The sequence below is a fragment of the Thunnus albacares genome, chromosome 7, assembly GCF_914725855.1.
Source record: "Thunnus albacares chromosome 7, fThuAlb1.1, whole genome shotgun sequence".
Taxonomy (NCBI): domain Eukaryota; kingdom Metazoa; phylum Chordata; class Actinopteri; order Scombriformes; family Scombridae; genus Thunnus; species Thunnus albacares.
Genome location: NC_058112.1, coordinates 28182317 through 28210133, shown reverse-complemented (window position 1 = coordinate 28210133; position 27817 = coordinate 28182317). Strand labels below are relative to the sequence as shown.

At 39.2% G+C, this 27817-nt stretch overlaps 1 protein-coding gene and 1 long non-coding RNA gene across 6 annotated transcripts in view; one reads left to right on the top strand and one right to left on the bottom strand.

Moving 5' to 3' along the window:
- LOC122986400 overlaps positions 1–27817 on the top strand; it is a 65363-nt gene that overhangs the window by 32344 nt on the left and 5202 nt on the right. For 4 of the 5 annotated variants that reach the window (XR_006404297.1, XR_006404296.1, XR_006404293.1 and 1 more), the window contains exon 3: positions 16448–16550. This is a non-coding gene — a long non-coding RNA (uncharacterized LOC122986400). Of the gene's footprint in view, positions 1–16447; positions 16551–19363; positions 19452–27817 lie in introns of those variants that run through there. The other variant, XR_006404294.1, reaches the window with a different exon arrangement.
- swap70b (switching B cell complex subunit SWAP70b) overlaps positions 14715–27817 on the bottom strand; it is a 32851-nt gene continuing 19748 nt past the window's right edge. The window contains exons 8-12 of the mRNA XM_044357646.1: positions 23230–23337; positions 21945–22111; positions 19369–19567; positions 18409–18505; positions 14715–16512 (exon numbers count right to left, since the gene is read on the bottom strand). Of these exons, the coding sequence (XP_044213581.1) occupies positions 16394–16512; positions 18409–18505; positions 19369–19567; positions 21945–22111; positions 23230–23337 (690 nt within the window). The 3' untranslated portion in view covers positions 14715–16393. The remainder of the gene's footprint in view (positions 16513–18408; positions 18506–19368; positions 19568–21944; positions 22112–23229; positions 23338–27817) is intronic.

Here is a 27817-nt window from a genome sequence, read left to right as displayed (position 1 = left end):
TGGAAAAATACAGGATCAGATATTTACCATTTACAGGGGGAAATGTGCCCGAGGGAAGGATGAGGATCCATGTATTCCTGACAGTTAATGGTTTTAGAGAAATAACAGAACAACCTGTACTGTTTACTAGGCTCGACTTTGTCTTTGTCTGTGTTATATACTATGTCTGTACGATAGGACGGCAGCCTATATACAAGCACATGTATGGACAAGACATGGTAAGAGCAATGGAGACTGACCACAACCGAGTTTGTAGATTACAGTGTAGTCTCAGTTGGATCAAACTGAAGACTGCAATTTAACACAAAAATCAGACATCAACTTCTCAATGGGAGAGAAACAAGCAGTGTAATAAACATGCATGGCAGCCCTGCATAAGCTCAGCTCAAAGCCAGCAGCACAACATGATGAACAGCTCAGGGTTAGTTTATACACTGTAGATGTTTAATATTTTTGTTATAAGAAATTAAACATTTCCACACCGTTACTTCACAGCCACATCAAGCTTCAGTTTCTGTTAGTATCAGATTGCATATAGCACATATAGCACATGTGCTGGCATTAATTGAGGAGAGAAAAAAAAAAAAAGAAGTGTTGTGCTGATTGACGTCATGTTGATCTTTTTTCAGCTTAGTAAGCCACCCTCTTTCCAAAAATGTGACTTCACATTAAGAGCTAATTGACAGCTGGTGCTGGAAGAATCCTCTGCCAGATGTTCAAAGGTACTGACATAAAGAAAATACATTGGAGGTAGCAGAGCTTAGGCTGTTTTTATATTATATTCTAGTTCAAAATGTAACACATCTTTATGAAGTTTGGACTTTTATACAATTCATAAAAACATTTTGTTCCACGTCTGTATTGGGACAAAATATATTATGATTTTTAAAATATTTTATAAAACTAAAACACTAACTTGTGAAATCAGCAGGTATAAAGTCTGGAGCTTCTTCATAAAGTACAGTACCAGTCAAAAGTTTGGACACAGTTTCTCATTCAAGGGAATGGGAAGGAACTTTTTACTGGTACGGTATATATCGGGAAATATGGAAGAACAAAATGCCAAAGATGTTTCCATTAGCCTTACTGGCACAGGCTATTTTATGGCTGTATGTAGATTTACTCAGTGATATATTGAGGGGGTCTTTTTCACTCTTGAGGTTAAGAGATGACATTTAATCCTCAGATTTTCTCAAGATCTCATCTAAATATTGCTGTTCCTGCCCAGAGAGAGACGGGCTCATGACTGTGAGTTTCAGATTTACACCTGTGAGTCCTGAGAACTTTGCCATGGGAATTCTAGCACATAAACTTAGAATGCAATGTCTCAACAGCTGCCCTGAGAGACTAGTCCATCAGAGCTGGATGAGGCAGGGCAGAACCTTTAGTCAGAATATAAACTACATGTTGTGTCAAGTGATGGATGTGTGGAGATTCCAGTTTTTCTGCCAGCAGTGTTGTGAGTGAGAGGTCAGAGAAAGATTTCACTTTGGCACGGATATCAAGGTCTTGATGATTCCATCCATGATCCAGTAGAACATGTGTATTTTTGTTTTTATGCCTCCGTGCCGGCGACAGCTGCGGCATTATGTTTCCGGGTTGTCCATCTGTCCATCCGTAAGTCTGTCCTTCCGTCTGTCCATCTGTCCCATTCTCATGAACATGATATCTCAGGAATGCCTTGAATGAGGAAATTTCTTCAGATTTGGCACAAACGTCCACTTGGACTCAAGGATGAACTGATTAGATTTTGGTGGTCAAAGGTCAAGGCCACTGTGAACTCACGTCCCTCCCAATCTCATGAAAGCAATATATCAGGAACACCGGGGGGGAAGTTGATTACATCTGACACAAATGTCCACTCGGATTCAAGGACGAACTGATAAGAATTTGGTGGTCAAAGGTTAAGGTCACTGTGACCTCACATAACAAGTTTTTTGGCCACAAGTCTCCTCTAAATCCAAAAGGTCAAAGGTCAACTTCACTGGGACAACATAATGTTCTGCAAAAACACTTTTCTGGCCATAATTATTCAATGCCATAACTCAGGAACAGAAGGGGAGATTGTGACCATATTTCACATTTATCTGAGATACTGAATTGGTGACACTAATCTTGGGTCCCCACCTTGAAACTGTGGTGATTATATAGATCCTCTGTGCTGCCGGGTTGAAGGTGTGTGTGTGTGTTGTTATAATTTGTAGCTTTTTTGCAGCCACATCCATATCTGAAGCTTTGTCGACTGTCATGGCTACAACTTTGTGTTCTGTCAGAATCGGTTTTATTAGCCAAGCATGTGAACACATACAAGGAAATTACACTTAATACCTTTTATTAAATTCCTTCAAAGTCTGGACACACATGGATGTAAACTGCAACTTGACAACCACAAGGCAGTATATCTAGTTTTCTAATGGGATGATAAAACTTTTGTTGAATCTTGTTCATTATATTATTCAGTGTTTCCAGTGTACAAAGTAGCGAGGTAACCAACTAGAAAGAAATATGCTCTTGAGTCCTGCTATAGTGTCCTCGAAGACTACAACTTGGCTTGTTTACCTCACCTTGGGTGAGAATAAAACCATCAGACATGGAAACATTGCTGGCTTCCTCTACCTTTGGGCTTTCAAACTTCCCCCAGGTGATGTTGTTACCTTGTATCCTGGGAGCTTGTTCATAAGTAAGGGTAACGCTGAGATCAGACTACACAGTATCAGCCTGATAATGGCTTGACAGACGTGGTTATTGGGAAGAAAAATTAGTGGGTTTTTTTATCCTTTTTAAAATCCTTTTTAGCATGTCGTGGTGGAAGACAACAGATGCAGCTTGTAGGACTCCTCACAACGTCTTAGCAAAAAGAGTAGCATAAAGGTGTAGGAGTCTCGGCGCATCAGCCAACTGAAGCTCAAGCCGGTGCTTTAACAGACAGGACAACTGAGGCAAGATCTGGAAAGATGAGGTCTGGAGCACACGGTAATAATAAATGCTTTTAATAAGGTTAATTTTAACATTGAAACGTTAGTTGCTGCAAATTATTAAAAGCTCTTATTATTACCATGTGTTCCAGATCTCATCTTTCTAGAAAAAGAGTAGCATGTCAGAATTTTTTCCCCTTCTCACGCCTATTTTGGCAACTTCTATGATGCAGAAGTACACAGAGTGCTCTTTCACGCACAACTGTAAACATGCTGAAGCGAAAAGGGAAAGTTGAGGAAATATTTGAGGAGTCTTTGGCAATAAGACCCCATCATGCTGTAATCCTTTAAAGGGGGAGGTCATGCTATGAGTTGTACAGGAATAGACTGTGGTGGTGAAGGGGTGAGGGCAATGGCTGGAGATCTGGATGGGTATAATATGGAGCAGGCATCTGATGAGCTCAGTGGAAGGGCACTGGAACTGATGAAAACTGGAGGTGAATGGGGTGGAGGAGGGTTATCAATCTAATACTGAAATGACAGCTGACAGCAACAGAGAGAGGAAAAGTCAGTTTGACAGCAACAAGATGATTGGCTCACAGAGGTCATGGCAAAATCTGTTTGGTTTAACTGAAAGAGTGTATGCCTCAGACAGCTGATTCAGAGAGAGAGAGTGAGAAAGCATGAAGATATTCTTCCTGATTTAACTTTCGCTAAGCTTCATTAAAGGTGATCAAGTCTCCTTTCTTGATCACCTATATAAGTCATGCAAGTCATGAAAGACAGCAAGCTATGACTGGTTGAGGTCAATGAGTTGACAAGAATTTATGACTGTATGATTGCCTAATCTGACTCAAAATATTGTGTTGACTGATCCCAGTTTAAGTTGCAGCTTGAGATTGGATGACACAGGCATGGTGTCAGGTACGATGAGTCAGGTGGTATTCATGTAACGGTATGTGTATCTGTCCTGAACCGTTCGGTATTGGATGTTCAGTTCGGTAAATGATCTCCTTGGTTCAGTATGACCCAGCGCACCTCTTAGCTGTAGCATGCTCATAGGTGTATGCTAGCCGGCTTAGCCAAGGTAGCCTGGTCACCCTGGTTACCCTGTAGTGTTGCTGCCTTGAGAAGGACAAATGAGAGACCCATAACACTGACCGAGTGCAAGTATTATTAAATATACTCCTTTATCTCTGTAGTGAAACAATACCGCATCTTCCTGTCCCCCTCTCCTCTCTGTGACAGTCATCTTTGACTGAGGCTGTTCAGAACAATGATAACATATTTGATTTCTGATGTGGTCAGACAGCATGTCATAAGAACCAATTCTGAGATAGAAAAATGTAGTTAAACAGTGTGTAAGCAAAAGTTGTAGCTTGGTCCCTCTTCCAACTGGATGATGTAAAGTTGTAGGGTCTCCAGTTAGGGCTCCTCCGAGGCAGACACAGAACACACTGGAGAGATTTTGTATCACACTTTGAGGATGTTAATGGGAAATTGATGTTTGGGCTGCAGCAACAAGGTCCCAAACCTGGAGAAGTGGCAGAAAACGGATGGCTGGATTGATTAGTCCCCCTAGTTTGCAGATCATTTAGGAATTCTTTGCAAAAAGAGTAAGGTGTGATCATTTTGCAACAGAAATTCATCTTGCCCATTTATTCACTGTGAAATAAATGGGAAGCTAAATCTTAAACTTTTCCTTTGGGGCCAGTAAATTTCCTTCTTCCTATCAGGCGCCGAGCGGCCCAACAGATTTTAGCCAACTGGTTGAGATGTTGAGCTGTATCCTTTTTCCCCATCACTGCATCACTGTGGTGGCTGATGAAGAATAAAAGGACATGGGGATATGAGACATGTGTTTGCGATGTTTGTGTGCTCTGAAAGACGTCATGGCGCAGATATAAAGTCACACAGCTGACAGGCTGTTAGCCTAGTATGCTAATCCTACATAAACATATGGATGAGACTATTTGTTTACAGACATCTGCAGATAGAAACAGATGAAAGAACAGGGGGAGTTAATTAGAATAGTTATGATTAAGATAAGTTCTCTTTCAAATCAAACATCCCAAGATATGAGTGGAAAGTATTGTTTTTGCAACTGCATTTATAACCTTTTTTTGACTCAAACGGAGCTTAACCATGTCATGTGATGTGCTACTTCACTACACTTTACCAGCAAATAGTACTGGGACAACTACAGAAAATTGCAGATGAACATTTAATATGCAGGAATTCACATTATAGACACTACAGCTGACTATCCCTGTAACACATCGGCCACAATTTAGCACATTGACCATACACAGTCCAGCCATATACTTGGTTTTGACCTAGTTTTGATATTCAGCGATATGATCCACATCTGTCTGCAGGTGAACAAGTTTACTAAATACCACCGGAATAAAAGTGAACAGGATACTACGACCTCAGTCTCATTTGCTCCGTTTCATGAAAACAATTTCTGAATTGAATTAGTATTCGACTGTGTTAGTTTAGAGCTGTTCTGAATTTTTATCCAAAATAAACTTGCCTCATTATCCTTCATCACAAACTAGTTTACAATAGAGATCATGATTCAGGTGCCAGACTTTAAACTTGAAATCCAAATGTTCATGTAAAAAGCAGAGTAAGCACTTTCAGATAAGAATGCTGGACTTTTGCCAATGTCTTTTACCCCACTCGACTCTTTTGTGTATCCATGATCTCATGTGTTAAGTCATTCTGGGGTGTTGAAGTTCAGACTTTTTGCTTTGTTATCTTTGTATCTACCTTTTGGTGTCTTACTGCTAAAAATATACATCCTGCGGTACCCAGTCTGTTTGTTTTGGCACTCATAACCATATAGAGCCTGTAGTCACTAAACAATCTGAGGTGAATCTCCACCAAGTATGAAATATAATATTCACATTTTAAACTTAATACTGCATGAGAGCTGATGTTGTATAATTTTCCTAACATTAAGATCATTTAAGGTAAAAATGTTTGCCAGTAAGTGCTTTTGAGTACCCTTCTCTATTATTAGACATTAAAAATAAATGTGGCCGAGTAGCGTGTCAGAATATCGGTGGGTGGAGGAAGGATTTTGTTCCAAAACAGACACTGCAGGCCAGAAAGTTTTTTTTTTGTTGTTTTTTTTTAGGGATACAAAAAAGGGGACAGAAGTGTAAAATTACAAGTATTTCCCATTTTTGTTATGACAAGAATATCCCCAGGGGCCTCTAAGAGGGCCTCAATAACAAGAACACCAAGTCATTGACTCTGTATAGAAAATAACAGTACTAGTAGTAATTATAGTGTGTATGAATATTTCAAATATATAAAACTTACAAATAATAAAAAGTTAAATTAAATAAATAACATTAAAAATACTAAAAGATAGAGAAAAGAAGAGAAAAAAAATTATGAAGGCCAGAAATCTCAACACATTGTTAAGCCACAGCTGTTAGCTAATCAGATTTATTCTGGCTGTTTTGTAGTTTTGGATCATAACAGGCTTTTATGTTCCACTTTAAAGCATTGTCAGTACTTCCCAAAATAGTGGCCTTTCTGTGTAATTTCATGAAACGGGGGGAATAGCAACATTGCAACATAGATATCAACACAGATGGCAAATTGTGTTTTCATGATTTCAGCGGTTTGTACCTTCAGCTTCATACCTTTTGACTTCATCATGCACCAGATGTCCAGATAGCTGAGGAAATTTCACAATTTGGTAAAATACTTAAGCATTAAGCATCTTAGAATCAACTGTTGTTTATGTCTATTTTTAAGATGTTAACTAGGAGTTAACTAAATGACCCAGTGTTATAAATCTGAGTTATCATTTGCATTTGCATGAATGTTTCAATCTATCCCCTGTTGTATCTAGGGCTAAAGCTAAAGACTATTTTCATTGTTGATTCATCTGCCAATTATTTTCTCAATTAATAGATTAATCATCTATAATTTCAGAAAATAGAGGAAAATGCTCATCACAATTTCCCAGAGCCCCAGTTGACCTATTTAAACAGTCTTAAACCCCAAAATATTCTGTTTACTATCATAGAAGACTAAGGAAATCAAGGAAAAGCTGCAAATATTCTCATTCTAGTAGCTGGAATTAGTGATTTTTTTTTTCACTTTTACTTAAAAACCCATTTAATTGATTATTAAAATTGTTTGGGATTGATTCTCTGTTTATGGACTTATCAAAAAATTGCGTGTTCATTGAAATTAAGTGTACCATTTGAGGTAGGCAGGTAGTGTAGTGTGCAGGAATGAATGTGTCTCTGCCACTGTTATTTGTGTCAAAATCATCTTTATTGATCAAGTGTGTTTACGCGTACAAGGAATTTGACTCTGGTGCAGTGGCTCTCAATGTACTTACACAGAATAACAACAAATGTAGAGAATAATGTCCCCTAATGCAGATGACATGAGCCAGGTATTACGCCCTGTGATCGCTGATGTAGTCGGTGTTGTGTTATTTAGTGAGAGGTCATTAGACTTAGCTTTCCTAACCCTATGACGCATAAGTTCCAATTTTCACAATGGAGAGAAATTAACCTCATAAATTAGCGCAGAAATTTAATGAAAGGATGACGAGGGTAATAAATCACCTTGCGATATTTATTTTTTGACCTCAGACTGACACATATTTGTTTTTTAGAGCTGGCGTGCCTGGTAATATAGGTTTCTCACTTGCACTGTCTTTCATTATTTCATTTAAGATGTGAAAATACGTCAGGGATCGATTTGGAGAGTCTTGGAATTCCAGTGGGTGGGGTGTGGGATGGAAAGTGGATTTTGAAAGCCAGAAGTCTAAGCACCTGGCAGAGCAGTCAATTGATATTGATCAGCTAGACTGTCAACTACCCACGGATAGATTGTTCGTCTTGTGTTATTTGCCAGTAAGTATCTTACTACTTAGTCCTTTAAATATTTATAGAAATCTCCCACCATTCTGTTCTCAGCGTGGGTGTTAGTGTTTTCACTCGGTTTAAAAACACCTCTTTGTTAGTCACGCTGACATGCAAAAGATGCTTACGTAACAAATTGGCTTTAAAAGTCTTAATTATGTGAAAATGGTCTGACATTTTATTCGGGACAAGTTAAGTGCATTTGCTGTTTTCCAACAACGCCCTGCTTCACATACAAAGTTTCATAAACTCACACCTGTTCTTAAATGATGGTCACGGAGCAACTTCACATTTGAGGGTTAAGGGCTCCAGGGAAAGACATCGCTGTCCGAGACATTGAGTGGGCGGAGGGTTTTTGAGGTGAAACAGACTGAGCACCAAGTTATTTTCTTCTTATTTTCTATCCTCTTTCTCACCTCAGAGTTGGTTTAAGTTGTTAAATGCTGCAGTGTGTGTTGGTCAACTGGTCTCGTTCGTTACTACTGATCGCTGCTCCGCTCTGCTCTGCTCTGCTAACGTTAGTCTCTGAGTGACGGCGTAGAAAGTTTGTAGTATACTTCACGTTCATCTCGCAAATGTTATTATTTAGTCATTAAATCAAAAAATGCTTGTAACCGCTGCCTTTTTTGAAGATGAATTACAAGATAGAAATAGTGAAATTACTCTAGCGTGTGTATGTTATAGACAGTCCGGAGGCTGCTCTTCCCTTGCAGTTGAGTTCTGCATTTTTCGCTCCATCAACATCACATCTGGGCATCGATTAGAGGAACTGATAAGCTCGGAGGCATACGATTCCGACAGATTGGACAATTTGGAACCGGTTCTCAACTGGAACCAGTTCTCGATTCCCATCCCTAGTTATACTCAGCGTTTTATATCTAGTCATACCACGCTTTATGGCTACTCTTAATTCCAATGTTTTCTCGTTGTATATATATATTGCATGTGCATATATGCATCTACAAGTAGCTTAATAATTTCCTCGTCCTTTGCCAATAAAGCCAGTACCACTCACACACACATATACACATACATACACATACACGCACACACAAATATGCTCAGTATAATTTCAGTGATATATTGGTCACTGTCAACAATTGATTATCCTTTTTATTTTTGTACTAAGGCAACAAGCAGAGCAAACATAGATCACATTTCCAAGATGTTTGGGGCTTTATTCCACATTGTCTTCTCCAATTCCTGCAGATGGATGTCCCTCAAGTGGCCCATAAACGTGTTTCGAAAATAGCATGTTTACTATAGTTATCCCTGTGAAGTTAACAGTGTAATTGCCAATGATGTTTCCTGCTCCATCACATTCTGCTGTCATGAGTCATCCGCTGTCACGGAGGTATTGCATGCTGAAAGGCCACAGTCTGTCTGCACCCGATGCTCTGTTGATAGTGTACCAAAAAAATAAAAATATGGCTAGCATCACTGGCCATCACTCACCCCGGTCTCCCCACTGAGTGATTCAGAACCTTTTGAAATGTGACCCTGGCACTCTTGTGAGCTAAATGATTGTATAACACTTCATTAGAGTTTATCTCCAGTGTTGGAGCCAAAGGATTACTGTCACATTGTCTTCATTAGGATTTTATAGTTTAAGACATGCTTCATCACTTTCGAATTAAGTGAAGGATGGATTGGGTAACAAGAATTTATGTTACTTTTTTTAGACATGTTCTTTCAAATAATATCTCACCCCTCTTGTTTTGGTGGTTCTGAGCTCTTTTCAGATGATAAAAAAATACGTAACATCAGTGGCTTCATCTCTTTGTTAAAGTGATGCCTTTTTTTGTCATTCAGACACGGTTTGTCTATTATGTAAATTTTCCTCACAGTTTTATTCAGACATAATGGGACATTTATGGAAAGACTTTAAGTTTAAACTTCAATTCAATTAATTCCTATTTACTCACATGCTGTATGTAAAGCATTGCTGGTGTTCATTCCATCCATGCAGCTGGCAATGAATGAAAACATGTTAGCAGCATTACTGGATGGATGGCAATGTCGGCCAGTCCACTACTTCCAGACTGAAATAACTCAACTACAGATGGATTGCCATGACATTTTGTCCAGACTTAAAAGGATATTACATGTTCCTTCTCCCTGAAGGCAATTGTTACAGTAGTTTATGCTGTGTTGGAAGTACAGTAATATGGAAACGTTACCAGGTCCGACATAAGATTGCTCTCGTTTATGTGAAAGCGGCCGAGCACGTAGTCAGATACGAAACCGACATGTAAAGAGCTTTATATTGTCAGCGGATGGGTCTTATTACCAAAATATACACGCTCATGTAGTCCACAAAACTGACACCATCATTATCTGGAGAGTCGCATTGACTCAGAAGGATGTTCGAGATAAATTGTGATAATTTGACATGGCCAACAAGGGAGGTAGTGTGGAGGCGGAGGGATGGCAGAGCTCCAGGCTTGTGTCTTGACAGCTAAGATTAGGTGCCATTCCCTCCTTTGAGTCATATCTCTTCTTTTGACAGGAGAATAAAGCAGATCGTGTTGCTCTGTGGTGATAAATAGCAGCTGCAGTTTTACCTTGATGATACGCTGATCCCAGATAAAGAGAATGAGTGTGTGTGTGTGGTTAGAGAAAGGATGATGATACAGGAGCGTGCAGGTAATTCTACGCTAAGCATCGCCTCATCAAGCGCTTGGCCTTTCACCCGGTAAAGAAGAACTTTGCTGACTCGGGGACTTATTCGTCTCTTCCGTACAGCCTGCTGCGCTCGGGTATTTTTAGCATGATTTCATATACTCCCTGCAATTAAGTAGGATGCTGGTAAACAATGCTCTGGTAGGAGGCCAGCTCTAAACTTGGCTCAGTCAAAAGTCAGACGGTTTCAACTGAAGAGGAATAACTTCATGCGCTGACAGGAGTGCAGCACAGTCCATGGGGGTTGAAGTTTTTTTTTTTTTTTTTTTTCTTTTCCACAGAAACACTTGTGTTTTATATTTGCGCCTTGCCACACATTCTTTGGTGTTCATGGGGGAGGAAGAGGATGAGACACTGACTTTGAAGTCTTTCTGTCTTGTCACGTAAAGCATTCCACGCAGACAAAGTAGACGACCAGTCACCTCTCACTACTGCCTTATTCAGGTCATATCGGGATGAATTTTTAAAAAAAACTGGTCACATTTAGGTTAACGCGTGTGTATGTGTGTTGCTTGTGTGTCTATGGGTATCTTTAGTTGTGTGCGTTCGGTGTTTTTTTCAGTGTATGTGCACACTCCATTCATCCATGAATGTGTGTAGTGAATGCATGCATGTATGAATTTGTATATGTGTGTGTGCATCCAGGTGTGGACACTGTACAGGCATGCAGGTAAGTGTGTATATTCGTGCATATGATCTATAGAAGGTGTGTGTGTGTGTGTGTGTGTGTGTGTACTTTTACATGTATCCACAGTAACCTCTGACCTATGAGGGCAAAAATACAAATGGGAGGTCACAGTGGCACACGGCTCACCTTTAACTTGGCTCTTTGCGTTGTCAAAAGATATTTATATCTGGAGTGAACAATTGAGAAAGATGGGTTTGATTTCCCCGCTGTTGCCTCGGGCTCTGCCTTCCTGTTGGTGCGGAGTCAACCTCAGTCAGATGCGCTGATTGGAGCCAGATCCTTTGTCCCAAATTCCGTCTCCTTGCACCCTTGAACCTCACGAAATCTCTAAACTAAAACCTTCAGTCATTGGTGTAAGTCCCACATTACACAAATCCAACTCTAATGTGATGTTGTGAAATGTCAGGAGGGCAATGCGGAGAAACATGTGCTGGTGGACAAGCGGGATGACACGCAGGTGAAATAAGGTTGAAGGTGAAATTCCACCAGCAACGCAGAGCCGCTGTTTACAGTAATAGTCACTGTAGTTAGTGTGAAGTGGAATGCTGCTGTTAATTCTTTACTTTCTGGACCCACTTTTGGTGTTTTTCATTTTTATGAGCCGGAGGAGGACATCTGTTTGCGTCGTTGACCCATACAGGAATTCTCCGGGGACCTTTTAATCTTCTGTGGAGATCTATAATGTGAAGATGCAGTGATATGCTATTTTTGTCGACTCTCTCGCCAGATGCTTCCCTGAACTCTTAATACGCCCATATCACACCCCTGGGGTCCATGAATTGTCAAATGTGATACTGCGAAGGAAGGTAAATGTACTGCAGGCGTTTTATTTTACTGTCCCAAGAGTACCCCTCTGCTTCGTAAACCTCCGCAGGCCCTGGGGCTCCCGAGAACCCCATTCGCTGTAAATACCCAGAATTCCTAAAACTTTCGAACCCTATATATTTTGAATTCCTCCGACGCCTTCAGACACTTTGTATCTCAGATGCTCTGGTACTCAAGGGGGCAGTGAGACCCCATAACCCCGCCTTATCCTTATTTTCCAACCTAAACCCCCCCCAACTGCCCCTCAAACACACACATGCATACTTACACACATACACATACACCCCCTGCGATGGATTCCAGATCGGGAATTTAATGCATTTCTGTTTCGCATCATCTCCCAGGAATGCGGCACGCGTGCCACAAGCCTCATAACCTCAGGCTGATGAGTGTGAGGATGTTTAAAAGAGAGAGGGATGATGGGATACAGACGTTGCTGGGGGTTATGGGGGGTGGTGGGGGGAGGCGGGGGGTTTGACAGAGAGCATCCGGTGCGGCACTTGGCGTTAATGACAGGCCATCTTGTTGCATAAAGCAATGTTAGTGCAGCTGTGGTATGTGCCGAGCGCATCTGGACTACAGATTTTTGGGAACGTATTTTGTGTGTGTTTGTTTGGTCTGTCCCGTCTCACTCAAATTAACGACTGTTGCACGATACGGAGGGAGAATGGAGTGAATTAACTTAGTTGGGGATCTATCGAGGGGGGCTGATCTGGAAGTGGAGATTTTACGAGGTGGTCTGTTTTGCATGAAGTTGGGATACAGTTGTTCTATTCTCGTGGTGTCATTTATGCACATTGAAGCTTGTCAGAATTAGATGCTCATAGTAAGGTTGCTTAAAGGGGGGGGGGGTAGTTGTTGGACTCCAGAGACAGTAAAGCACTGCCTGCTTGGTCCTGGTCAACATGACCTCTTGCTTCTGCTTGAAGCACCATCGTATAGTAGTCCAATATGTACCAGCTCAGTTCATCACAATAATGTTTTTGAGTGGCAGCTTTGTTCCCCGTGATTTACAGTCTTAAGATGCCCTGAAGCTATCAACCCCCCCGCCCCCCCAGTTGTTGCTCCGAATGAGCAGTGGACAAACCAATCAAGTTATATTTAACTGAATCCAGACTATGGTCAGTATGTTTGAAATAATTATCTAATGATGATGATACACATGATACGGCAAATGTATGCTAAATTTAGACTGTTATCAGGGGTCAAAGGCACCATGCTTGATTTCAGGCGTAGAGCAGTTCTAAATTCATATAGTACAATAAAAAAAAATATAATACATTCAGTACATTGTAAAGATTTCTTCCTGGACAACTTTTCAGGCTCACAAATCTTTTCTTGCTTTGATCCATGTGTTATGCTTACTTGCGTGAAGTATCAAAAACAGTACCAAGTACCAAAAGCCAACATCGAACGTCTGGTCAGATTAATCATCTTGTTCAGGGCTGCAACTATTTTTTTCACTATTGCTTAATCTGATACTTATTTTTGGATTAATCATCAAGTTTGTAAAATGTCATAAACCAGGAGAAAAATGGCCATATCAGTTTCCTAGAGCCAAAGTTGACGTAACTTAACATTACTTGTTTTGTCCGACCAACAGTCTAAAACTCAAGTTAAAGGGATATAAAACAGAAAGGCATCAAAGCAAAGATGTTTAATTAATTGACTGAATGTTTTGGCCCTCATCTTGTTTTTTAATCAAATAGTTCTTGATTGAAATTTATTTTTTTCCCAATTAAAGAGTTGTAGCTTAGCTGTACGGCAGCTTGTGTTTTTGACATCATTAACATTTGACAACTTTGGCTTCTTTTGTAAAACGAAAGAAGAAAAACATGTTTATATTTCTTAAAGTAAGGTGTGTAAAAAAAAAAAAAAAAGTGTTTTCTGTCAGCACCAGTATAAAGTAATTTCAAGTGATTCCTAGTCGACATACAATAAATCCAAATTACTGCACAGCCCACTGAAAGCAACAATCACATAAGATACATTACATATAATAGAAATCATCCAAAATATTCATAGTTTAATTATTAATTGTTTGGCAGGTAGATTTCATTCACTCTGTCCCCTTCACACTTCCCTGTGTGCCTAAAAACTCAAATTACTGTTAAGCCTCTTATCGACCAAACAAATAAAGAGTCTGACAATTTAATTACACATTGTTAGAGTTACACAATTATAGAACAGCACAAAATACTGACGATATTGTCTGTATTGTGCATAGCCAGACAGGAGATAAAGTGCTGCTGACAGTGATCAGCTTTATTTTGGAAAACAGAGGGTCTAGACAGTGAAGTAATGGAAATGAAGTCACCATTTCTCTACAACTATTCTGTCCCCAGATGATCTTCAGTTTACACATTTACTACAGTTTGACAGTAAGTGTGGCTCTGTTGGAAGTATTCTGCTGTCAGGATTACTGTAGTTCTGATCTCTGTGGTGAGATGTGGCGTTTATGGCACTGTAGCGCCCTCTGGTGTACATACTGTATATGGTTCAGGCAGGTTTTTTTTTTTTTTAGATAATGCTGATTATAAAAGTGCAGCTGGGATTTGTGCAGTATCCATGTATGGCTGTGTGTTGTATTGTACTTTAAGTATGTATTTTGTTGAGTTTTAAAATTCTTCTGTGTTTTATGTCCGTGATTTGTATTCAGGACTAGCAAAGACAAAAATGCAGAGAGTACAAGTAAGCCAGTTATTCAAGACATGTTTTATTACATAGTTCAGTCTTCAGCTTTTTACATATATATATAAAAACAAAATAGAAATCACAACGTTCACTCATGACAGTATAAAGGCACTGATGGTTACAGTACAACAACACGGTACAAATGTTCGGCAGTTAGCATTCATGTTTGGAGTGACACTTTGACAAAATGCCCTATTTCTGGCACAGTGTTTACAAGCAGGAAATGTTTAAAAATTCGATATTTAGACAGATGAACCAAGGTCAGACAAACTGCAGGAAAAAAGGCACTTGATGATGATGATAAGAGACTGAGTGAGTCACACATCGTATCTTAATTAGAGGATGTGTTTTTGAAGACAGCTTTGTTAAACATTGATTTTTACATTAGACAGGTCATCCTCAGGTGCTATTGATGCTGCCTTCATTCGGCCTATTTAGTAAGAAGGAGAACATAAACGGCTCCAATAATGGTAACCACTCTTAAAATATTTACAAAAATCCCTTATTTTCATTTAAAATGATCCCAAAGAGTTAAGAAGACGATAATCACAGAAAAGATAGTAGTTTGTAACAGTTTCAGTAGTTCATGCTTTCTCACAGATCTTAGAGGAGGACTACAGCTTTACCTGTCCTTTACTTAACAACCTGAAACATGCTGAAGCCATTTGTTATCCGTCAACTGCAACAGGTCTGACTATGGTAAAAAGTAGTGCATTTCACAGATACGAACAGACAGTCAGGACTTAATGGAACAAATGATAAAAGGTAGTGGTGGCTTTTCCACTCGTGACTTAAAGATAAGCTGCACATTTTAAAATCACCAGATTAAAATATTCTATATTGTTAGCCTGGTTGGATTTTAGTCTTCGCAGTTAATAGACTATAAAATACTATCAACTTTGTGTAAAATCTATAGTAGATGAACTCCATGTCTCTCTAACTTTGTCCGTTTGTTCTATGTATTTTCACACTGTTTGCTAGGACTGGTGTTTCAGCAGGTCAGGTAACACTTGATAAATATTGGATCAGTGTTAAAACCATTGAAAAATCAAGAGGGTCAAGGCATTATTTAAAGTTATTTTTCTGCTCTGAAGCCCAAAATGACTAATGTACTGCATCTGTGGTGGTTCTTAGGATTACATATATATATTATTGACTCAACTGAGCCTTTACAATTCATTTTACTTCCCACACACCATTTTGGAACAAAAACAACCAACCAGCAAGTGACGTTTAAGAAACAAATTAGAAATGGAAACAAAAAAGCTATTATTATTCCAGCATTTTCATGGTGTTCTCACATTTTTATTTAGTATTTTTGTTGGATCTCTGTAGTAATTAGTGAGCTTAATCCTCATAATGTAGAAATGTGGATTAAGTCTCTGTCATTGCAGGCTAACTCAAATTAAAGGGGGTGCCAGAGGAGTTTCCTCCAGTACATGGTAGCCCTAAAGATTGCTAAAAGGGATAAAAGTAATAGATTACTTAATGCCCCTTAACATGTTTCTGCAACACGTCTGATATTATCATAGTAAATTTGGATTCAACTGTAAATCCAGTTACCAGAGAACAGCTTCCAGCCAAGACTTCGATATGTTTTATCAGACACCATATATCCCAGCAGCCCTCTCTTGTCTTTTCTTCCAAGTTGTAGACATGTCTAAGGCTCAGAAGTTACAGCGGCTCTACTGAGCCTGAGTTGCCTGGTTCTTACTTTCCTGCCATTTCTTCTGCCTTAGACTGAGCTCAGCGTCAGAAAAGGCTGCTGGGCCCCAGTTTGTGATCATCTGCTGCCCCTTGGAGCCTGGAGAAGACAAATTCAAGAGACTGTTCACCATAGTGGTAGGAATATTTTATTTAACTTGACTACAACCTTCAATAATTCACCTTATCTGCTGCTGAAACATAATACTGATCGTAAGTCAAAGCGGCAGCCATCACAGAGTCCCATTTGAAATTTAAAGAGTAACTTAATACCAGGGAGAAAAGCGCTGTTTCAATAGCCTCACTGAAACGTCTTCTGAAATGTGCTCTGTTGCACCTCTAAACAGCCTAACATTGATGCTACTTTGTAGGGATATAGGGACAACTCATAACCTGGAGCTTGTACTTGTACTTGTAGGGCAAAAGTGGTCGATACTGCCTCGCCTTTCTATTGTATTCTACAAACCACGAAGGAGCGTTAATACGTCATTGAAAAGGCAACATTCTTAGGACATATAACATTAACAAGGTGTTAGTCTTCATAAAGAAGAAGTTTAAAACGTCCTCGGCGATGTAGAAACAGAAGTAGAATTGTGGTTACTGTTATGTTGTGTTTGCTGTAGCACGACCACAGCTATGTCAGACAACAGTTCAGTCACGGTAATGGAAAAACACCAAATATGTATTGTAATGACAAGTCTTTAGTAGTTTAATGACTTTACATTTAAGATAACCCATACCTTCAAATATATAACTGCATTTTAACCTCCCAGGTGAGCATGATTTCATTCATATTAGATGAATTCTTCAAACAGATATTGTGTCTATTAAAAATACTCTTTAATAGATTGAAGCCTTCAGCCTCAAGTATGTACAGGATTTGTTATCTTGTTTTCTCTTTCCAGCCATTTACATTTGTGTTTTGCTGTAACCTCCTTTGAGGGAGTACACTGTAAATACTTGGCTGAGAAAGTACAACAAGACTTTATTGGCCAATATGCAGGAAGAAGGTGCTACGAAATTTATGGTAGGAGTCAACTTATTTTGAAGTTTATTTGGAGGGATAGGATCAACTAGAGTACATTTACAGTTGATGGTAGGGTTATATTTGTTGTTTTGATATGGTGTTAATGAAAATCAGTCATAAAACTGTGACTAATGCTAAACTAAAAAGTGGAGGCTGGCCGTGCAGCTACAGGTGTTGTTGCGGCTGTGCACAACGTTTTAAAGGTTAGAAGAGGTTGTACAAGTGCATTGACATTGTTAAAGTGGTTGAGCTTTGCGGTGAAGCTACTGTTGAACTCCTGTGGTGTATGTAACACATCTGTCCTATTGGAAAGAAGTACCAGGTTCAAATCCTGGTAGGAGTATCTGACTTTACAATGCTTCTTTTGGCCAGTGTTACCATTTTAGGTCCCATTAAAAAAATAATGGTAGGTGGCCAGTCGCAATCACAGCTATGACTATAGCTACAGTCAGTTTCCATCCCACAGCCAGGTACGGCAAAAGGTGTGTCCGCTCTACTGTGGTCTACTGTCAGAGCTCGGCCCGCTTAAGAATTTTAACTTCCAACCCTGAACCTAATTCTAAACTTAACTCTCAAACAGCCATTTGAGGAACAAAGGACCAGACAAACTGTACTCACTCTGAAGGTCTAAAACTAAAGCTGACACAGATAAAAGTAAAAAGAACACACAGTGAAAAAACACTCAGATTCTGGTAGAGCTGCAACGATTAGTCAATCATCAGAAAATTAATCAGCAACTATTTTGATAATCAATTAATCGTTTAGGTCTAGGCCTATTCTATAGCATTTGTAATTATTTCAGGCTCTCAAATTTGCTGTTTTTCCTCATCTTACATTACAGAAAAATTGAATATCTTTGGGTGTTGGGTCAGTTTTGATGTTTTATAGACCTAAACGATTAATCGTTAATGAAAATAGTTGTTAGTTGCAGCCCTAGACTCCAGACAGTGTTTAGTATGCTGTTGTTACCTGGTTGAATGAGCCGTAACAAGCCTTCGTGTTCAGCCACCTTGTGCTTCCAGGACTTTGTGTTGTTGGTTGCATCTTCCAGCTTCCTCACCACGGTCTGGTTTACATACACACACACACACAAAGACAAAACACACAGCAGTTATAAGGCCAATATATGTCTTCAATACAATACTTTACAATGAAAACTTTCCTAAATAACGGCAATGACAGAAAGCTTCTGTTGATATTTGTGACTGTTACATACAGGTATGCAGTGTAAGACCACATTGTTGTTCATTAGAGGTATTTTATCCATAAGAAAACATAGAACAGCGAACAGCAAAACCTAAAGAAAAGAAACAGTTTAATTTCAAAACTAAAACTCGATGTTTAAAAAATGTGACTTACAGCTCTCAAATTGTGTCTTTTATATTTAGTCAAATGCCTTGCAACCAAATTTAGGATTGTCCAAAGTAGTGTGGAAGGAAAAAGCTTTTTTATAAATATCTCACATTGCTTTCCCTCACTCTGTGTGGTATTTGTACCATGTGTTCTGATTACTATCACATTTTGTTACAACACAAATCCCTCCGAACACGTTGTTGAAGTTTGAAACTGTTGTGAAACAACACAGTTCACTGTTCGAGTTTTCAAAAACATCAACAGTGAGCTGGGAGGAAATTTTTTAGATTTGGTGGTGATAATCTGGGAGTGTTCCTTCAATTTACAATGGGCCTTTCCTCATCATTTATACACTAAATAAATAAATGGTAGATTAATGGATAGATAAAATAAATATGTGCTGCTTTTATTCTCATCCATTGCTCAAAAGTCCTGCACTACTGAGTCTGCAGTTTCTACATGAGCCATATTGTGATATTATATACTGTATAGTGTTTTAGAAATCATTCATATTACCATTTGCTACTGCTAATCCCTAAACCACCACCACCACCACTGTGACTGCTCTCAGCTGACCTGGTATTGCTCCAGCGCCCCCTGCCTGTCTTGCTCCAGCTGCTCCAGTTGTTTCATTGCAGCCTGCAGGGCGTTCTCCTTGGCCAGACGCTCCTTCTCCAGCTCCTGCTTCTCAGCTTCCGTCTCTGAGATGGCTCGCTGCTGCCGCAGGTGGATCTGTTCCAGCTCTGCTCTCTTCATGGCCTCTTCCTCCAGTAACCTGCTCGACACAGATATTAACATGTGTGAGTATAGAGTGTAATGCTGTATGTACTATTAACTATAAGCTGACTAGTCCTATCCATCTTTGAATGAGAGCTGGTCTCTGCTTCTTCACTGGAGTGCCAGTAACATGTTAATGTCCATCCTGAGGGATATAGAGAGGGTAATGGAGCACCGAACATTCATACATACAATGTTTGTGCTTTTTCAATTGCAGCAAACCAACATTTCTGGTTTGTGATTGATTTTAGGGACACTACTAGCCTCTGGTACAATTCATGCATTTTTGCAATTTCCATTGTCAAATACCTGAGTTCTTCTTGCTTCTTGAGTATAAAAGTGTTACCTCAGTCCAAGAAATAACATGAAGCAATAAAAAAATTGGGTGTGGAATGGCAGTGTGTCAGCAGGTGGTGCTATAGTTGTACGTTCAACAATATGGTTCAAGGAAATGTAGCTACAGATTGGGGATAAATGTAGTTTACAGTGTGTTTGCGTGTATTCTTTATTATACAATCATTTTATAAAAGGCAGCAGTTGAGTTTGTACTCTAGCCTTTCACACTATCTGCTGAATAGATCACCAAATACTCATCTGCATCTACAATCACATTATGCATGTTTGAACAATACAATAATGCACATTAACATTTGTTTCCAAGCTCAATTTACAGTACTACACAGTGTCTCAAACCTTGTGCACATACTCCAAAAAAAGAGTTACTGCATACTACATTCACTGCCTGCTTGGCTACTGCAAACTCCCCCTCATCATATCTGTAAGAAACAATTATACTTCAACAGTGAGACAATTGTTAACACTTCAGTTCGGTATGATCATTGAATTATCAGAGGGAAAAGCTAAGCGTTGGCTACATCTCTGCAGACTGGTAACTCAAACCTTGTTCTTAACCTAACCTCACTGTGAACTGCTTATCGTGCTATTTTGAGCTTGTGAAACTCAGTGTGGTAGAAGATTGAACTATTCTTGTACAATGGGCTGGAAGAAGAAGGCATCCACCAGATGGCATACATTATTTAATGTTAAAACTCTGATTGTTGTGTTTTTAACATATTGGTATAATTTAAGCACCGTGGTGAGTACAATGGTGCCGACATGCTCACTACTGGTTAGTCAAACGTGAGGTGGAAAGTAAATGTCAGCATAGAGGAAGGAAGGACAAGGGAGGAAATGTGGTGGAGAGAAGGAACTAGAAGTTCAGTGTCAGGCTGTGTGTGAGACTCCAAAAATATAGAAAATAAAAAAAGCTCCAGCAGATGGCTTGTTTGGATGTGATTTCATGTTAAAGGATTCCCTGGCAGTTACATATGAAGTTATTTTACCTAAGGTGGACAACATTAACTAGCTGATAACAGAAAGCGACAAACAGATAACACAACACAAGCAGCAGGTTGATACATCCGCAAAAGTTTATCTATTTATCTAACCCAGTTTGGAAATGATGTCATGTTTGTGAAAGCACAAACTTTTAAGACGGCTGTTGGATGATATTTAATGCATCTTCTTGTGGCCATACTGGAATATTTCAGCTGTCTATGAGCAACTAGGTTGTGTTTCTTAAGTGTACAACTTAGGTCTCTCAACATAACAGATTCGATTCATTTTTGATTGAAATGATCTTACAAAAAATTCAATAAATCAATAACACTGATGTATGGGCTAGTATCTGGTCACTGCCTAGTTAAATGGTTGAATCCACACTGCAACAGATAGAACAGAAAACTGATGCTGCACTGCTCTCTGTGGGTTCATCAAGCCTCATGATAGTTTTTCAGTCTCTTTCTGCTTCATAGAGCACATTATGTGTCGTCCAATCACATCTAAAGGCAAAAAGTGTTTGTTGCCTCCCAGATCTCTTTCCCAGAACTGTCTTTTTGCACGTCTTTGTTGTCTCGACATGATGAATCAAACAAATGGGGATTACACATTTTTGTGCACTCTCTCCTAAAAGACGTTCATGATGTTGTGCTCAGTCGAACACAAGGAAAGTGACAGAAGTTAATTGTGCGAAGAATTAAATATACAGAGCTTGATTGAGACGTTCATCTCTTTCCTTCTTTCACACCTCTTTACACCCGACCAATCACTGTGTACAGTGGATGTGATTGTTTGCTTCAAAAAGTTACAGAAATTGACAGAAGCAGCCTAACAAAAGTTTTATGTTATATGTTGCTTTGTTATATTAGCCTGCTGGATGAATTTTAAAATTGGTGTCATGTCACTGAACCATAGTTTACTTATAATATGTATTTTTAAAATATCAGTACAGCCACAATCCAGTAGTATAAAGAAGTATAAACATATAAAACATTAGAAATATGAGGCATTTCTTCCTCCTCCACTCGTTTACTGACCGTGCCTGCAGCCTGCGGACCGCCTCCTCGTCCTGTCTGGCGTGCCTCTCATCCTCCAGAGCGTCCTCCAGTCGTCGGTACATGTCCTCCAGCTCCCGGACTCGCTGCAGGTACTGCTCCAGCTCTGTGGACTTCTGGGCCACCTGCTCTTCCATCTGCTGTCGTACCTGTTGAACCAGGAAACACACAGCAGTGCTTAATCTGGAAATCAAGATGAACATTCCTATTGAACTGTTTCCTTTTGCTCTTAAAGTTATCTTAAAATATGAGGCTGGCGATTTTATATATTTTTCTTATTGTCAACAAATCTTGCGCAGAGCCAAACTAACAATGAATTGATCCTGCTTACAAGTATTGCCTATGTATCCAAAGCCTGATATATCTTATTCCTCTGTGGTTCAAACACTATTAAAAACACGTCAATGAGCCACACCGTTGCAGTGGGTGACATGTTCCTTTTTCCCCTGAAGGCAACGGATACCATAGTTTGTTTAGAAACAGCTCTGAAGATTAATAACAAAAGAGACAGCCTCATCCTTTAAATTAATACTTCAGATTTTCCAAAGATTGTCCTTTTAGTCAGCTAATCCTTACAGCTAACAGCCTATGTTTGGTTCATTATTTGTCGTGGTGTGCCATGCTAACTCTTTAGCATACACTGTGACAGTGGTAGTAAAGCTCACACATTGTACACACTATTGTGAATGATTTTTTTAAGACTAGGAGTAGATGAGGTGAGATTAGATACATTCTGTACACAGGATGTAGAAAACAGTCAGTAATGGATGATAAAAATCATCTCCTGGTGCACCACAAACATGCTGTGCACTCTGCATGTCAAGATGTTATCAATAGAGGCAGTGAAGCAGTAGTATAGATGCCTTTTGGTGGTTAGATTCACCAAATTCACCCCGTTAGTACTAATTGAGCTACATAGACTTTTTTACCACATAGCTATTATTAAATGTGTATGGAGGACATGAATGACACAAAATGACTCATCTGCTGTCAAGTGGTTTCATTTTCAGCTTCACTGGGAACCGCAGTGGTTCTTCAGTTTAACTCTATTTCAGGTTAATCTCCTGACTATTATTTTTTATGTTTCATTTAACCTGACACCTGTAGATAGATGTTACGTTGAAGTGTGTATTGTAAATGCCTCACATGGTCTGTTGACCTCCCAGAACACTTCACACCAAAAAGAGGAAGTTGTATTAAAGTTGTTCTTGCTCCACCACTGCTTCCAATGTAATCATTCATTAGTAAACGACAAAGGGCAACGTACCATTTTTTCTCTCTCCAGATCCATCCTGTAACGGTCTTGGAGTTCAGTTTGGGTCTGGAGACGCCTTCGTTCTTCTTCTGCTGCGTTTGCTGCTGCCTCCTCCAGAGCCTGGCCAAAAGAAAAACAGACAGCAGTCAAAAAAAAGGTCAAATATTCCCAGTAAATAAAAGAATCTTCTCAAGATGAGAAGGTATTTACACCTAAATTCAGGTGGAATATATGTGTAACAGAAATTAAAAAGGAAGAAACACCTAAACTGATGTTACAGGACGTTTAAGACCTCTCTCTATCAGGGGGAATTACTGTGTAATTATTTAGTTTAAAGGCCTGGCAGCAAGCAGCAGCCTATACATACAGAAGACTTAAAAAAAATTGTAAACCTATTGTTTAAAATACGGTTGGAAACTCACTCACTGGCTTAATTGGCTAACACTCCACTTTTAGAAAAATTAACAGCAATTATGTGAGACACTCTAAATATACTTAGACTCTTAGTCACTTTTTTTTTTTTTTTTTTAAATATCTTTAGTGCTGGTTCCTTTTTTTTTGTTGTATCTTCCAGTATACTGTCAGCCCTGTCACACACTTTAAACTGTAAATCTTTGTGAAACACACAGTGTTGTAACCTCCGCCTTATTTCTACTCTCTACATTAGCAAAGAATGAACTCAGGTCTTCCTGTGAACCATATCTTTATCAGGTCTCTGTGGGTTTTGTTTTGTTGCTGTGGGTTTTGTTTTGTCCGTCTTCTTCTGTTGTTCATTTGTTTCTGTATGTCGGTGTCTGTTTTTTCATGTGACTTTAGCGCTTAAGATGTAAGAGTGATTGAGGAAAGTTGTAGTTGGCAGACGTTTGCGGTCTCCATGAGTGACTATGAGTTAAGCATGTATATGGGTCACATTTTCTATTTTTAAAACTAGTTTTATAAAGATGACAAAGCCAGTGTAGTGTGTAGGCTCCTGTTTTGTTGCAAGTCAAACCCTCTTTATACATTAAATTAGAGATAAGAGGAGAAATGTTGAAGTATATTGAGTGACTAAGCAGTAACCCTTTTTTGACTTCTGTCACCCAGCTGTGAGCTGTTTGTAGAGTGCGACAGTCCACTGCATGTAGCAAGACAGTGTGAGAGCTGGAGTGCCCATTGTGTGTGTATAATGTGTGTGTGTGTGTGTGTGTGTCTGTCTGTCTGTCTGTCAGTCATGAGCTACTTTTGGGGACAAATTTCAGACTAAAGACCAGTTAATTGGTGACGACTGGGGACAAAAGCCATGTCTCCAATTGGTAAAACACTGATTTTTGGGTCAGTGGTTAAAAGTTAGTCTAAGGTTTAGTGTTGGGCAAGTAGTGGTTACAGTAAGTCTCCAGGAAATAAGTTGAGCCAATGTAATGTCCCCAAAGGTGACCTAGGTCAACGTGTGTGTGTGTGTGTGTGTGTGTGTGTGTGTATGCGTGTGCCCATATATACTGTATGTGTGTTCATTGTGCATTCATGCAACCAACTATGTGAGACGGAGACTTGCACCTCAATGGCAGATTGTTGTGCATTCAGAGGAGAACACAGCGTCCCAGACAAAGACAAACTGTTGCCCTCTGCTTCACTGAATGTGTTACACAACTATGATGAGAACTAGCTCAGCTGAATGTTGCTGCATCTCACCGTTTATCACATCACTAGTAGTGGCTGCAACATACCCAGTATTGCACTGGGCTGGAAATCTTTTCAACTGAATTGTAGTAATTGTATTTTCACTTAAGTCAAAGGACGATATCTTCCTAGAAGTTTTCTCTGACCCCCTGAGCTTTTGAAATGCTGCAAAAATCAACTGTCATTGAGATAAAATTAAGCCTATTCTAGTTTTTTTTATAGCTGTTTTAAAGCTTTTGTTCTTGAGACTGTTGCAAAACAGTGATTGTGTGTTTTTGCTGTAACAAAATCCTCAAACTAGTTAATCAAATGAGGTTTTATTTACTTTAATTGTTGCAGCTCTAAAGTTGATCAACAGACAATTAATCTGCAACTTTTTTTATAGTCAAATAATCATTTTAGCCATTTTTTAAGGAAAAATGCAAAACATTTGCTAGTTGCAGCTTCTCAGATGTGAGGATTTGAAACATTTATGTGTCATACCTGACAGTAAACTGAATATCTTTGGGTTTTGGACTATTGACCAGACAAAACGAGGCATTTGAAGACGTCAACCTGCACTGTAAGACATTATAAAGGACATTTTTCACTGTGTTGACATTTTATAGACAAAACAATTAATAGGTTAATTTAGATTATAATAGTCAGCTGCAGCCCTAATTTATTTTGAAGTTTTCAGTATTTCTTCGCTCTAAATGGGATGTAAATCTCCATTTTGATAAAGGTTGTTGGACTATGAAAACACTGAGGACAAACCTGGAAATTAATCCAGGACTCAATTATTCTATCCTTGACAAAGTCTGATGTGTTGTAAATATATTAGGATGGTGTCAATAAACCAAACCAAACGGCTGAAAATGTCAAGCTACAGTATGTCTCAATTTACTGTATGACATCAGCTCTCTGTTCTTTGTAAAGCTGAAACTTCCTGTTAACATCAGAGTCAGTTATCTGCAGGAAGCAGCCATTCGTCATCGGCCTTTGGGGGAATCCACATTATCATTGAATTTTGACACAACTGGTCAGTCAGCAGTTTCAACAGGTTGGAGTGTTGGTCAGGTTTAGGAAGATTGACTGGAAAAACATGATTAATGGAGACTAATGGCGACCTCTCCTCCCTTTCTGATCCAATCCACATTCCTCTGTTTGCAGTGAGTGACAGACTATTCATTAGATGGAGGGTGGAGCTGATCTATTATTGGTATTCATGAGCTGGCAGCAGCATGTGAGTTTCAGACCCACCTGTGTGTTTGTGTCAAATGCAGCAATGAATGTAAATGTGTGACTGAAACCACTGGTGTGTTATAAAAGTATAACAATGGTGTCCGTTATAATGACAATGAACGCTGCTCTCAGTCAGTCAGTTACTTTGAGGTGTGACGTTATCTGTAAGGAATGTTGTTGAATCAGCTTTGAGCTGCGGTTCTGATGTCATTAGCTGAAGTAATTGTAGTCACAGTGATGATACATCTGATTGGGAAATGAGTATTTCCTTAAGTATTTTTCCTTCTGATGTCCAGAATTAGCTCAGTAGAAGCAAAGCAAAGCAAAATTTCAAACACAACATGATATCATGATGCTCCTCAGGACTCATGACTCATCTTCAGCTGTTCAACAGTGACTGAGCATGTTGCACTCGTCAGAGATGTCAGACTTTAAAAGTGACGTGCATGAACACACGGCTGCATTGGTGGGAGGATGTTACCTCAGGTACTTCTGAGACAATGAATTATGATACAGGAAGTACAGTTTCAGTTACAAACACCTAAACACCAAACAGCAGTTTCTAGTATTTTGAGGTACAATTTCAGTTCTCAGGGAAGTTATCACAGCGGAAATTATTATATCTTTTCTAAGGACAGTCGTAACATCGACCTCTTTGCTGGACGACCATGCATATTCTTCACCAAATCCCTGTTTTTTCACGGAGCTACTTAAGCACTGCGTAAAAAAAACAAGCCCTCCTTCATTCATTTCTCTGAATAAAAAAAGATAGAACTTTATTAATCCCGAAGGAAATTATTGTACAAGAGATTGCTCAAAAATTACAATATACGAATAAAAACAATAGAGTAATAAATGTAAAGTGTATAAAGGAGTAAATGCAAACACCAGTGTCTAATAAACAATAGAAGTAAGATAAATTTAGTAAAATAAGTAAACTAAAATAGAAAGGTAATATTGCGCAAGATGTTGAAAAAGTAATATATAGAAAAGAGTGAAAAAGACAAGATGACGAAGAGCAACTCGGGACGGCACCAGAAGTGAGAGAAAAGAGTGAGGGATGAGGGCAGTATGCCGACACTACGGGTGCCAACGCCAACCTAGTTGTAACACAAACAGTATTTCTACTGTTTACCTCACAATTATTTTTATTGAATCACTGTGCAGTGGTTGACATCTGATAAGGCTTCAAACTCTGATACTGAAACTTGACTTTTTGGATCATATTTCATGTCTCACCTGAGGCAACATGCCCTACCAACACAGTCACTTGCATTGTTTCAGCACAGGGCTGTCTTTGGCCTGAATACTTGCGTAGTCATTATGATAGTGTCTGATAGTCAAATCAAAGTTGAGACTTGAGTCCAAGTTGTGACTGCTGATGCGTTATGATTCAAGTTGAGAACAAAGAGTACACTCTATGAGTACAGATCCCTGAGGTTTACTTTCCAGCTAAACAGACACTTCATGTCCAAACAGTGAAGCTGAGTCAGCTATGAAGATGAAAACGCGTGTCTTAAATACCAACACAGCATAAGACATAAAATACTTATCAAACTGCAAAGACTGTCTGTGCTGCTGCAAAAAACAATTTCCTCTTCCTCCAGTTCATATCATGATTGATTTCTGGAGAGGGAATGTTTTGCACTCCTTCTCATTCTTTTGTGTTTTCTAGGTCGGTGCTTTGAGGTATTGCCTTTAGAAATTCCCTCTGGGGAAA